The 12,316-nt window shown below is 44.1% G+C and overlaps 1 protein-coding gene across 1 annotated transcript; it reads left to right on the top strand.

The window, feature by feature from the left end:
* The first annotated feature begins 289 nt into the window (after positions 1 to 289).
* LOC119293200 (EPIDERMAL PATTERNING FACTOR-like protein 2) lies at positions 290 to 1,141 on the top strand. Its single transcript, XM_037571744.1, has 2 exons — positions 290 to 577; positions 694 to 1,141. Exons 1-2 carry the CDS (start codon positions 488 to 490, stop codon positions 976 to 978), a joined length of 375 nt encoding a protein of 124 aa, XP_037427641.1. The 5' UTR covers positions 290 to 487; the 3' UTR covers positions 979 to 1,141.
* The last annotated feature ends 11,175 nt before the right edge of the window (positions 1,142 to 12,316 follow it).

The raw sequence follows: 12,316 nt of genomic DNA, 5'->3' as shown, positions 1-12,316 counted from the left end.
TTTTGCACATATGATCCCATCATAATTCTTTTCTTTCCAAGAAGTCGTATCAAGATCTGTTGGTAACGGCCCCCGTAGCCCAAACCGTAGAACAATTGCTCTACTGTATTTTCTATTAACATACACCCGTAGATTCATTGGACAAGCATCCATTCATGCTTCCCGCAAAAAAAAAAAGCATCCATTCATGCACTACGCACTATATAGTCTGTAGTACTAGTGTACGCCGGAAGCTAGCAATCCGCCAAAAGGGGGGGAGCCGCCCGGCTGTTTTGTATCACCTGCCCGTCCTCTTCCCCTGCGAATCTATCCTACACGCGCGGATAAAACGCCCGCACGCGCATCGCCACCACCAGAGAGCCGAGCCTGAGACCACCAGCCGGTCGCCAACTTTTGCCTTTCGCCCCCATCATCACCACCCCCGTCGCCCCTCCCTCCGCCGCCGCTAGCCTTTTCGCTTCCAAGCTTCCATTCCGTCCATCATCAGATGGGCCATCTTCTCCTGCTCCTCCTGGCCCTCCTCCTCGCTTCCACCCGCGCCGCCGCCTTCCACGCCAGCGCCGCCGCCTTCGCCGAGGTACGTACGCGCAGCTCACTTCACGCACGGTCAACGCACGACTCGCTTCGTCGCTTGCGATGCGGTTGGAGTTCTGATCCTGTTCCTGCCTCCTCGACCTCTGTCTCTGTGTGCAGGACAAGGGCATCGCCGGGATCAGGGGCGTGATTGGGTCGAGGCCGCCGAGCTGCGCGGGGCGGTGCAGGTCCTGCGGGCACTGCGAGGCCGTGCAGGTGCCCATTTCTCCGCAGGAGCTGGGGAAGAGGAAGAAGAGGAGGAAGGAGCTTGGGCGCCATGGCAGCCGGGCTGCTGAAGCCGGTGGTGGTGGTAGGAGAGCAATGCCGTCCTCCTACGACGACCACTCCAACTACAAGCCGTTGAGCTGGAGGTGCAAGTGCGGGCGCTTGATACTGACCCCATGAACTGCATGATATAGTATATATAGTGATCTTTTGGGGTTTTCTTGGTGGGTCTTGTTTGACTTTCTTGTGCCACTGGGGGTGGTCGTCGGTCCTTTTGTCTGTCTGGTTGGTTCATGTTGACCGTGGATGATGAAATCTTGAGGAACTCGGCGTCATTGGTTCTTGTCCCGTTCTTGTTTCAAGATATACGTAGAGGACTAATCAGTCCCTAATACTACCAGCTACTCCTAGTAGTTAATTAGTTTTTTGTAAAGGTTCCCGACGAGTTTGCCGTGTTGATCATGCAAATCAGACGTCAGGGAACTGGCCGGTTTGCCTATTTTGCTGTAAGCTTTGCCATGCTCTCATTCTAGCTGGGGTTTACGTGCTGTAGTAATTTGTTTCTGGGTTTAGCTTACTACCGTCTTTGGGACTTTGATACGACTCTGTAAACCGGACAAGACATGTCTTAGTACTGCTATAGTAGTATCATCCTACCCAATGGATCCCTTGTTTCTCGGTGGAGTGAATTCTTTGATCTAGATCCTACCTACGTACAACCCCGCTATAGGCCTTGGAAACGGCTGAAAGTAGGGGAGGCATTTATTTAGTTAGCAGCCGTTCCTTGGAAATGTCAGTGCGTTAGCATAGGGGGACAAGTCTTGGTTCTTCCTCCTGTCATGCATGCATGTTTAGTCACACGGACACGCCACAGCTACTAGCCCCCAACATGAGTTGTCCTGTCAAAATTGAAAGCTCTTTCTTTCCAGCTGCAGCACACAACGGCCAAAATGTGCAAACTGCTGCTGCTGCTGCTGCTATGCCACAACTGAGATTGCAAGCAAGTGCAGCACTGCACACACACACACACACACACAGATAGAGAGGAAGAGAGCTGCAGAGAGATGTTGAGAGAGAGAGAGAGAGAGAGGCGCAGAGAGAGCATGTGTGGAGACGCAGGGAAGGAAGGAAGGAAAGCAAAACAAGCTGTCTGTGTGCCGTGCTCCAAGAGGTAGCTGCCGATCAGATGAGAGACGAAAGGTGTGATTCCTTGCGATGCGAGCGCAGGGCAGCACAGGAGTGGCAGGCGGGAGGAAGCAGCGGGGGGTTTGGGTTTGGTTTTGCTCCAAGAGGAAAACTGAAAAGCTCCTGGATGCAATTTCTCCCTTTTTTTTGGCAAGTAAACAGCTCTCATTCGCCATTAATTGGAATGTCACGGCAGGGACGGCTGTGGGCATGCAGCCAGTGATTTTTTACACTGAACGAACGAGATCATGCATGCATGCATGCATGCAGCAGCCAGATGGGGCCGCCGGAGTTTGGACCCATCGAATCGGTGTTCGTCCGGTCGATCAAACGTACTGGTATTATCTACTCCTATCATGCATTGATCCCGGTGTCTCTGTGGAGTCCCGTCGGGCCAGTCCAGTCACGTCGCCCCCCCTGCCTGGATGTGGCTCTCTCCAGTCAGCTATCAGAGGCCTTTTGGACCGGACTGGCCTACTCCTACTCCGGCCTGGTCTGCTCACTGTGCTACGCTAGCCACCAGGCGTCTACGACTACGCTGCCTGCCTGCCTGCCTCCACGGTATTTGACGTGCGTTGATCGGTCGCTCAGGTACACAGTGCTTGCTTTCTACGCTGCGGACAGACGATGGTGGGGAGACGGGCTCGCTCTCCGTGTGCTCTGCGTCGCCGAGCCGTGGCCTCGCGAGAAACAGGGGAGTGTGCATGTGATCCTAGTCACCTTAGGCCAACTCCAGCGCACGAGACGTCCGGTTAGGCATGTTTTCGTTGGTTCCGGGGCGGCAATGGGGTCACTCATGTCCGCTTGAGGTTGTTGAGTTATCAGTGCATCCAACACGCGGTCGCACCTCAAATCATGTTCGGGGTGAATATGATTAAAAAAACCCGCAAAAACTAAAACAAAATGCCGAAATAAATAAAATAAACGCAAACATAAAAACATAAAACATCATTAAACATCACGGCCACAAAACAGTTCAGTTCCACAGTTCATATAGACATAATTAATATTAAAAAACAAAAGAAATCCGCCGCCCGCGTGCTCCTGCCGTGCCCGTCGATGCCGTGGTCGTCGCCGTCTTCTCAGTGACCGCCGTTTTCGTTGTCGCTGACGAGGTCGACGTAGGCCGGCGGTGTCCAGAGGTGGGAGGGCGGTGCCTGGTACACGGAAGGTTGCTGGAAGGCGGGAGGTGCCTGCACCACCTCATCCCGTGGTGACGCCTCCCGCTCCGGTGACCGCAGCGGCGTAGGGCACCAGTTCACGCCCCCACGGCGTCGGCCATCTCTGGAGCCGTGCACAACCAGCTCCACCACTGGCCCACCAGGCCCGGGTGGAACGCGGCGACGGGCTCCTCCTCCAGCACCTCCTCCCTCCTCACCATCTCTAGCTCCGGCACGACCACGTCGCCGGCGGCAGAGAGGGCCATCATGGGCTCCAGGCCCTCCCACTAGCGCGCATCATGCGTGTTCATGGAGTCTTCCGTGACACGTTGAAGGAGCCGGACCTCCTCCTCCTCCTCTGTCATGCAAGGAGGAGGTGGTGGCGATGGAGAGGGCGACGGCAGCGTCATGATACGTCTCCAAAGTATCTATAATTTTTGATTGTTTCATGCTATTATATTATCCATTATATGCATTTATATGCTATTTTATATGATTTTTGGGACTAACCTATTAACCTAGAGCCCAGTGCCAGTTTCTGTTTGTTCCTTGGTTTTGAGTTTTACAGAAAAGGAGTACCAAAAGGAGTCCAATTGACATGCCAATTTTTGTGGATTTTTTATGGACCAGAAAAAGCCCCCGAAGCAAAAGAGTTGGGCCAGAAGAGTCTCGAGCCATCCACGAAGGTGTAGGGCGCGCCTCCCTACCTTGTGGATGACTCGGCGACCCCCCTGACGTGAAACCAACGCCAAAAATTCCTATAAATACAGAAACCACCGAAAAGAAACCTAGATCGGGAGTTCCGCCACAGCAAGCCTCTGTAGCCACCAAAAACCAATCGGAACCCTGTTCCGGCACCCTGCCGGAGGGGGATCCATCACTGGTGGCCATCTTCATCATCCCGACGCTCTCCATGACGAGGAGGGAGTAGTTCACCCTCGGGGCTGAGGGTATGTACCAGTAACTATGTGTTTGATCTCTCTCTCTCTCTCTCTCTCTCTCTCTCTCTCTCTCTCTCTCTCTCTCGTGTTCTTGACATGGCATGATCTTGATGTATCGCGAGCTTTGCTATTATAGTTGGATCTTATGATACTTCTCCCCCTCTACCTTCTTGTAATGGATTGAGTTTTCCCTTTGAGGTTATCTTATCGGATTGAGTATTTAAGGATTTGAGAACACTTTATGTATGTCTTGCATGTGCTTATCTGTGGTGATAATAGGATATTCACGTGATCTGCTTGATGTATATTTTAGTGATCAACTTGCGGGTTCAGTGACCTTGCGAACTTATGCATAGGGGTTGGCACATGTTTTCGTCTTGACTCTCCTGTAGAAACTTGGGGCACTCTATGAAGTGCTTTGTGTTGGTTGAATAGATGAATATGAGATTGTGTGATGCATATATCGTATAATCATACCCGCAGATACTTGTGGTGACATTGGAGTATCTAGGTGACATTAGGGTTTTGGTTGATTTGTGTCTTAAGGTGGTATTTTACTACGAACTCTAGGGTTGTTTGTGACACATTAGGAATATCCCAATGGATTGATCAGAAAGAATAACTTTGAGGTGGTTTCGTACCCTACAATAATCTTTTCGTTTGTTCTCCGCTATTAGTAACTTTGGAGTGACTCTTTGTTGCACGTTAAGGGATTGTTATATGATCTAATTATGTTATTATTGTTGAGAGAACTTGCACTAGTAAAAGTATGAACCCTAGGCCTTGTTTCCTAGCATTGCAATACCGTTTTTGCTCACTGATACGTCTTCAACGTATCTATAATTTTTGATTGTTCCATGCTATTATATTACCCCTTTTGGATGTTTATGGGCTTTATTTTACACATTTATATCATTTTTGGGACTAACCTACTAACCGGAGGCCCAGCCCGTATTGTTGTTTTTTTTGCCTATTTCAGTATTTCGAAGAAAAGGAATATCAAACGAGTCCAAACGGAATGAAACCTTCGGAAGCGTGATTTTTGGAACGAACGTGATCCAGAGGACTTGGAGTGCAAGTCAACAAGCAATCGAGGTGGCCAAGAGATAGGAGGGCGCGCCCACCCCTCCTAGGCGCGCTCCCGGTCTCCTGGGCCCCTCGAGCGGCCACCGACGTACTTCTTTCCTCCTATATATACCTACGTACCCCCGAAAACATCCAGGGAGCCACCGAAACACAATTTCCACCGCCGTAACCTTCTGTATCGAGTGGCCTGGATTTTCTAGAAAGATAATTAAACGATATTTCGGGTTGACTTTAAGACTGTCGAGGCCGAAGAATCCCGACTGTTGTCATGGGGGTCATTTCTCCTTCTTCTCCGGGTGCTAGACCTTTGTTATGCACTAGGGGAAGGAGGAGTAACGACCATCACCGACGGTCGCAAATGTCAGAGAGGAATCAATGAGGGAGAGTATCCACCATATATGAGAGACGAAGAATCCCGACTGTTGTCATGCGGGTAGCTTCTCCTTCGTTCCCATGTGCTAGACAATTTGGTGTAATGCACTCTGGAACGAAAGGAGGAGCTACTATCACCGACGGTCGAATATATACACCACGTGAGCTGAGAGTTTTCAAGAAAAGACTCGACAGACCCATAGTCAACCCATGATGAATACTAATGATCTAATTTAGTTTTTGTAGTACATATATTTAATTGTACAAGTTTAATCTTTGAATTATGAACATAGGAAATGTCGTCAGACGAAGAAGGTCCCGGGGAGTGCTCCTGGTGCAGCGACAACCGGGGTTTCTGCGACAGGCCTCACCTGGACGACGATCGGCGCTTCAGCATTAAGCTCCAGGAGGCCTTCGATTGTGAAATGGTACGCTACGACGCTAAATGTTTTTTTGGTAATTAAGCTCGACTTCTACTACTTCAACGTGTAATTTTCGTCTTTTACAATTCGACTAGCTTATCCCATGCCATGCAAGACGCTATGTCTTGGAGAGGATGGGTTTTGAAGATCATGAGAGGAATGAAACAAAGGAAATTAACCTAAGGACCCATCATGGTATGGATTTTGAGGTAAATCTATACAATTCTGAGAGCGTATCCCATTTTGGTTGCCCAGGTGGGGAAGCACTTGGCAAGATGTATGATTTTCAAGAGGGTATGTTTGTCACCATGGATCTTGGTGATCCTGACATCGACCAAGATAATTTGGACATTTGGGTTCTTGTTGATACGCTTCTAATTCTTCCGCTATGTGAGTTCTCAAACATAGTTATTAAGTAATTTATATTGCTTATTTTAAAATAGTTGACAGCTTATTTCCATTGATAGCTTATTTTCATGCTTCAAAGAGTGTGCGAAGATGGTAGACAGAACCAACTACACCGATGGCTTTGAGTTAACTTATCAAGAGAAAAATCATTTGGTCGCATATTGTACTGACATTGAGAATTACAATGCCTTTTATCGAACTCCTCCAAATTATGGTGAATACGTGCCACTAGTGCACATGTTGAACAACGATAACTTCCATGGAGATTTCTTGGTAAGATTTTTTACTATTACGACATCCATGCATCTTTTGCATATTTCTAAAACTGAACTACATTGCTAACCACAAAGTTATTACCATGTTTTTCAACAGAAAATCCCGATGGATTGTGTGCCTCATTTGATGTATCAGAATGGTCGCTTGAATGTTCTGAACATACAGCCAGGTCGTCCTACGAATCACACATGTGCATACCGGGTTTCTAAAAATGGTGAACACATGATAATCAAAGAATGAAAGAAACGTATGGACATTCGTAAGGAGGTTCTTGGAAGCAACATTGCGTGAAAGGCAAGGATTGGAGACAGGATAATCTCCATTCTCCATAATGGAGAGTCAGGGGCTATCTTGTTTTATGCTATTTTACCCAAGAAAATATAGTAGGTCCTAAGAGAATGTAGTAGGTTATGAGGTACAATATGTTTATGAGAGTTGATGATGATGAGTAGTTGTGATTATGTCTAATGACCAACTTGTATGTGATGTCTCATTGATGAAAACGATTATCATGAGGAGGTGTTATATGACAATGATGTATTATGATGATAAGTTATTAATGACATGATGATGATGATGATATTTATTAGATCATTGGGTGAAAGAACCGTGGACTAATTTCAAGTGGATGGACGGTTCTTTCTCCCACTGATGTAATAACTCATTATGATGTAAAATTATTCTCTAAATTGCTGCGGTATGAAAACTTGTATAAAGGTGTATGAATACAACATGAAATAAAAAGGAAATACAGAATAATAGTAGTAGCGCGTGCTAGTAGAAGCGCTACTACTAATTACCAGTAGCTCTCATTTTAGAAAGCGCTGCTACTAAGTCGATGTAGCAGTAGCGCGGTTCAGCCCATGCTACTGCCAACCTTTAGCTGTAGCGCCTTACTAGTAGCATTGTACCCCGCGCTACTGATAGGCTTCAAACACGCGCTACAGCTAGGGTTTTTCCTAGTAGTGAATGTTGGGAATGCAAGCCAACCTTCTCGCTCCCACATGCATGCAAGGGATATTAATGTACTTGGGTTCTAGTACAAGGCAAACACCATCAATTTGCCTCGATTAATGTTAGTGGCCTTGTATAGTTGCAAATTGTAATTTTGATAGTGGCCTTGTATACAAAAATGGAGGGATTATAAAGAATAACGGTAACCATGAAACTTTTCATCTTGATTTTAATTTTCAATTGGACTATGCCTCACATGATAGTTATTTTGTTGAGTTTGCTCCCACACTACTATTCATGAGAAATATGTGGAGAATAGTAAAATTTCTGTGCTTGTAGATCATGAAAAGAATGATTTATGTGATAGTTATATTGTTTAATTCATTCATGATGCTACTGAAAATTATTATCAGGAAGGAATATATGCTTGTAGGAGTTGCAACAATATCAAGTTTCCTCTCTATGTGTTGAAAATCTTGAAGCTATGCTTGTTTTGCTTTCCTATGCTAGTTGATTCTTGTTCCCATAAGTTGTTTGCTCACAAAATCCCTAGCCATAGGAAGTGGGTTAGGCTTAAACGTTCTAGTCATATGCTTCACGATGCTCCTATTATGTTTCAATTCTTATCTTTTATGTGAGCATCATTGAAATCATCATGCCTAGCTAAAAAGGCATTAAAGAAAAGCGCTTGTTGGGAGACAACCCAATATTTATCCCTAGTATTTTTATGTGTTCACATGATTATACTACTGTAGTAATCATGTTTTATAGCTTTTGTTTCAATAAAGTGCCAAAGTAAAGCCTTTAGAATAGCTTGCGGTGATAGTTGCGCTGATCCTGCTGAAAATTAGAAACTTTTGCAACCAGTAAATAATTTCCAGAATCTTATTGAAACATGATTTTGACCTGATTCTTTTTGCTATGCAATGGTGCAAAAATTGCTCATGTGGATCTAATTTTTCAGAACTTTTGGAGTTGCAGAAGTATTTGAGAGTTACAGATTACTACAGACTATTCTGTTTCTGACAGATTCTGTTTTCTATGTGTTGTTTGCTTATTTTGATGAATCTATGAGTAGTATCGGAGGGTATGAACCATGGATAAGTTGTAATACAGTAGATATAACACCAATATGAATTTAGAATGAGTTCACAACAGTACCTAAGTGGTGATTATATTTTCTTATACTAACGAAGCTTACGAGTTTTCTGTTGAGTTTTGTGTTGTGAAGTTATCAAGTTTTGGGTAAAGATTCGATGGACTATGGAATAAGGAGTGGCAAGAGCCTAAGCTTAGGGATGTCCAAGGCACCCCAAGGTAATTTTCGAGGACAACGAAGAGCCTAAGCTTGGGGATGCCCTGGATGGCATCCCCTCTTTCGTCTCCGTTCATCGGTAACCTTACTTGGAGCTATATTTTTATTCACCACATGATATGTGTTTTGCTTGGAGCGTCATGTCATTTTATTTTGTTTTGCTTGCTGTTTGAATAAACATCGAGATCTAAAATTCTTAAATGTTAGAGAGTCTTCACATAGTTGCACAATTATTCGGCTACTCATTGATCTTCACTTATATTGGAGTAGTTTGTCATTTGCTCTAGTGTTTCACTTATATCTTTTTAGAGCATGGCAGTGGTTTTATTTTGAAGAAATTGTTAAACTCCCATGGTTCACTTATATCATTTCGAGAGTCTTTTAGAACAGCATGGTAATTTGGTTGGGTTATAAAACTAGTCCCAATATGATGGGCATCCAAGATCGATATAATGAAAACTTTCATATGAAGTGCGTTGAATACTATGAGAAGTTTGATTCTTTATGATTGTTTTGAGATATGAAGATGGTGAGATTAGAGTCATGCTAGTGGAGTAATTGTGAATTTGAGAAATACTTGGGTTGAGGTTTGTGAGTTTCGTAGCATGCACGTATGGTGAACCATTGTGTAACAAATTTGGAGCATGAAATATTTTTTTGATTGTCATCCTTTGTGTGGAGGTTGAGATCGCGGCGATGGTTAACTTCTACCAACCCTTCCCCTAGGAGCATGCGTGTAGTGCTTGGTTTCGATGACTTCTAATTTTTTGCAATAAGTATGTGAGTTCTTGATGACTAATGTTGAGTCCATGGATTATATGCACTCTCACCCTTCCACCATTGCTAGCTTCTCTTGTGTCGCGCAACTTTCGCTGGTACCATACACCCACCATATACCTTGCTCAAAACAGCCACCATACCTACCTATTATGGCATTTCCATAGCCATTCCGAGATATATTGCCATGCAACTTTCCACCATTCCTTTTATTATGACATGTTTCATCATTGTCATATTGCGTTGCATGATCATGTAGTTGACATCGTATTTGTGACAAAGCCATCGTTCATAATTATTTCATACATGTCACTCTTGATTCATTGCACATCCCAGTACACCGTCGGAGGCATTCATATAGAGTCATATTTTGTTCTAAGTATCGAGTTGTAATTCTTGAGTTGTAAGTAAATAAAAGTGTGATGATCATCATTATTAGAGCATTGTCCCATGTGAGGAAATAAAAAAAGAGGCCAAAGAAGCCAATCAAAATAAAAAGAGGCAGAAGAAGCCAATCGAAAAAAGGGAGAAAAATAAAAAAATGAGAGAAAAAGAGAGAAGGGACAATTTTACTATCCTTTTACCACACTTGTGCTTCAAAGTAGCACCATGATCTTCATGATAGAAAGAGTCTCTTATTTTATCACTTTCATATACTAGTGGAAATTTTTCATTATAAAACTTGGCCTGCATATTCCAACGACGGGCCTCCTCAAATGCCCTAGGTCTTCATGAGCAAACAAGTTGGGTGCACACCCACTTAGTTTCTTTTTTAGCTTTCATACACTTATAGCTCTAGTGCATCTGTTGCATGGCAATCCCTACTCACTAATATTGATGTCTATTGATGGACATCTCCATAGCCCGTTGATACGTCTAGTTGATGTGAGACTATCTCCTTCTTTTTGTCTTATCGACAACCACCATTCTATTCCACCTATAGTGCTATGTCCATGGCTCACGCTCATGTATTGCGTGAAAGTTGAAAAGGTTTGAGAATACTAAAGTATGAAACAATTGCTTGGCCGAAACCGGGGTTGTGCATGATTTGATTTTTTGTGTGACGAAGATGGAGCATAGCCAGACTATATGATTTTGTAGGGATAAGCTTTCTTTGGCCATGTTACTTTGAGAAGACATAATTGCCTTGTTAGTATGCTTGAAGTATTATCATTTTTTATGTCAATATTAAACTTTTGTTTTGAATCTTATGGATCTGAATATTCTTGCCACAATAGAGAAGATTACATGGATAAATATGTTAGGTAGCATTTGTTTTTATCATTTACCTACTCGAGGACGAGTAGGAATTAAGCCTGGGGATGCTTGATACGTCTCCAACGTATCTACAATTTTTTATTGTTCCATGCTATTATATTATCCATCTTGGATGTTTTATATGCATTTATATGCTATTTTATATGATTTTTGGGACTAACCTATTAACCTAGAGCCCAGTGCCAGTTTCTGTTTTTTCCTTGTTGTTGAGTTTTATAGAAAAGGAATACCAAACGGAGTCCAATTGACATGCCAACTTTTGTGGATTTTTTTATTAACCAGAAGAAGCCCCGAAGCAAAAGAGTTGGGCCAAAAGTGTCCTGAGCCATCCATGAGGGTGGAGGGCACGCCCTACCCCCTGGGCGCGCCCCCCCTACCTCGTGGATAACTCGGAGACCCCCCCTGATGTGAAACCAACGCCAAAAATCCTATAAATTAAGAAACCCCCGAAAAGAAACCTAGATCGGGAGTTCCGCCGCTGCAAGCCTCTATAGCCACCAAAAACCAATCGAGACCCTATTCCGGCACCCTGCCGGAGGGGGGATCCATCACCGGTGACCATCTTCATCATCCCGGCGCTCTCCATGACGAGAAGGGAGTAGTTCACCATCGGGGCTAAGGGTATGTACCAGTAGCTATCTGTTTGATCTCTCTATCCCGTGTTCTTGATATGGCACGATCTTGATGTATCACGAGCTTTGCTATTATAGTTGGATCTTATGATGCTTCTCCCCCTCTACCTTCTTGTAATGGATTGAGTTTTCCCTTTGAAGTTATCTTATCGGACTGAGTCTTTAAGGATTTGAGAACACTTGATGTATGTCTTGCATGTGCTTATCTATGGTGACAATGGGATATTCATGTGATCTACTTGATGTATGTTTTGGTGATCAACTTGTGGGTTCGGTGGCCTTGTGGACTTATGCATAGGGGTTGGCACACCTTTTCGTCTTGACTCTTCTGTAGAAACTTTAGGGCACTCTATGAAGTTCTTTGTGTTGGTTGAATAGATGAATCTAAGATTGTGTGATGCATATCGTATAATCATACCCCGCGGATACTTGTGGTGACATTGGAGTATCTAGGTGACATTAGGGTTTTGGTTGATTTGTATCTTAAGGTGTTATTTTACTACGAACTCTAGGGCTGTTTGTGACACTTATAGGAATATCCCAATGGATTGATCGAAAGGAATAACTTTGAGGTGATTTCGTACCCTACAATAATCTTTTCGTTTGTTCTCCGCTAATAGTGACTTTGGAGTGACTCTTTGTTGCACGTTGAGGAATTGTTATATGATCTAATCATGTTATTATTGTTGAGAGAACTTGCACTAGTGAAAGT

This window comes from Triticum dicoccoides, chromosome 4B (assembly GCF_002162155.2).
Source record: "Triticum dicoccoides isolate Atlit2015 ecotype Zavitan chromosome 4B, WEW_v2.0, whole genome shotgun sequence".
Lineage (NCBI taxonomy): Eukaryota > Viridiplantae > Streptophyta > Magnoliopsida > Poales > Poaceae > Triticum > Triticum dicoccoides.
This window is presented reverse-complemented; position numbering and strand designations above follow the sequence as displayed.

Coding starts and splice junctions, on each gene's coding strand:
- LOC119293200 (XM_037571744.1), top strand. CDS start 488: ATGGGCCATCTTCTCCTGCTCCTCCTGGCCCTCCTCCTCGCTTCCACC. Junction 578..693: donor GCGCCGCCGCCTTCGCCGAG/GTACGTACGCGC, acceptor CTCTGTGTGCAG/GACAAGGGCATCGCCGGGAT.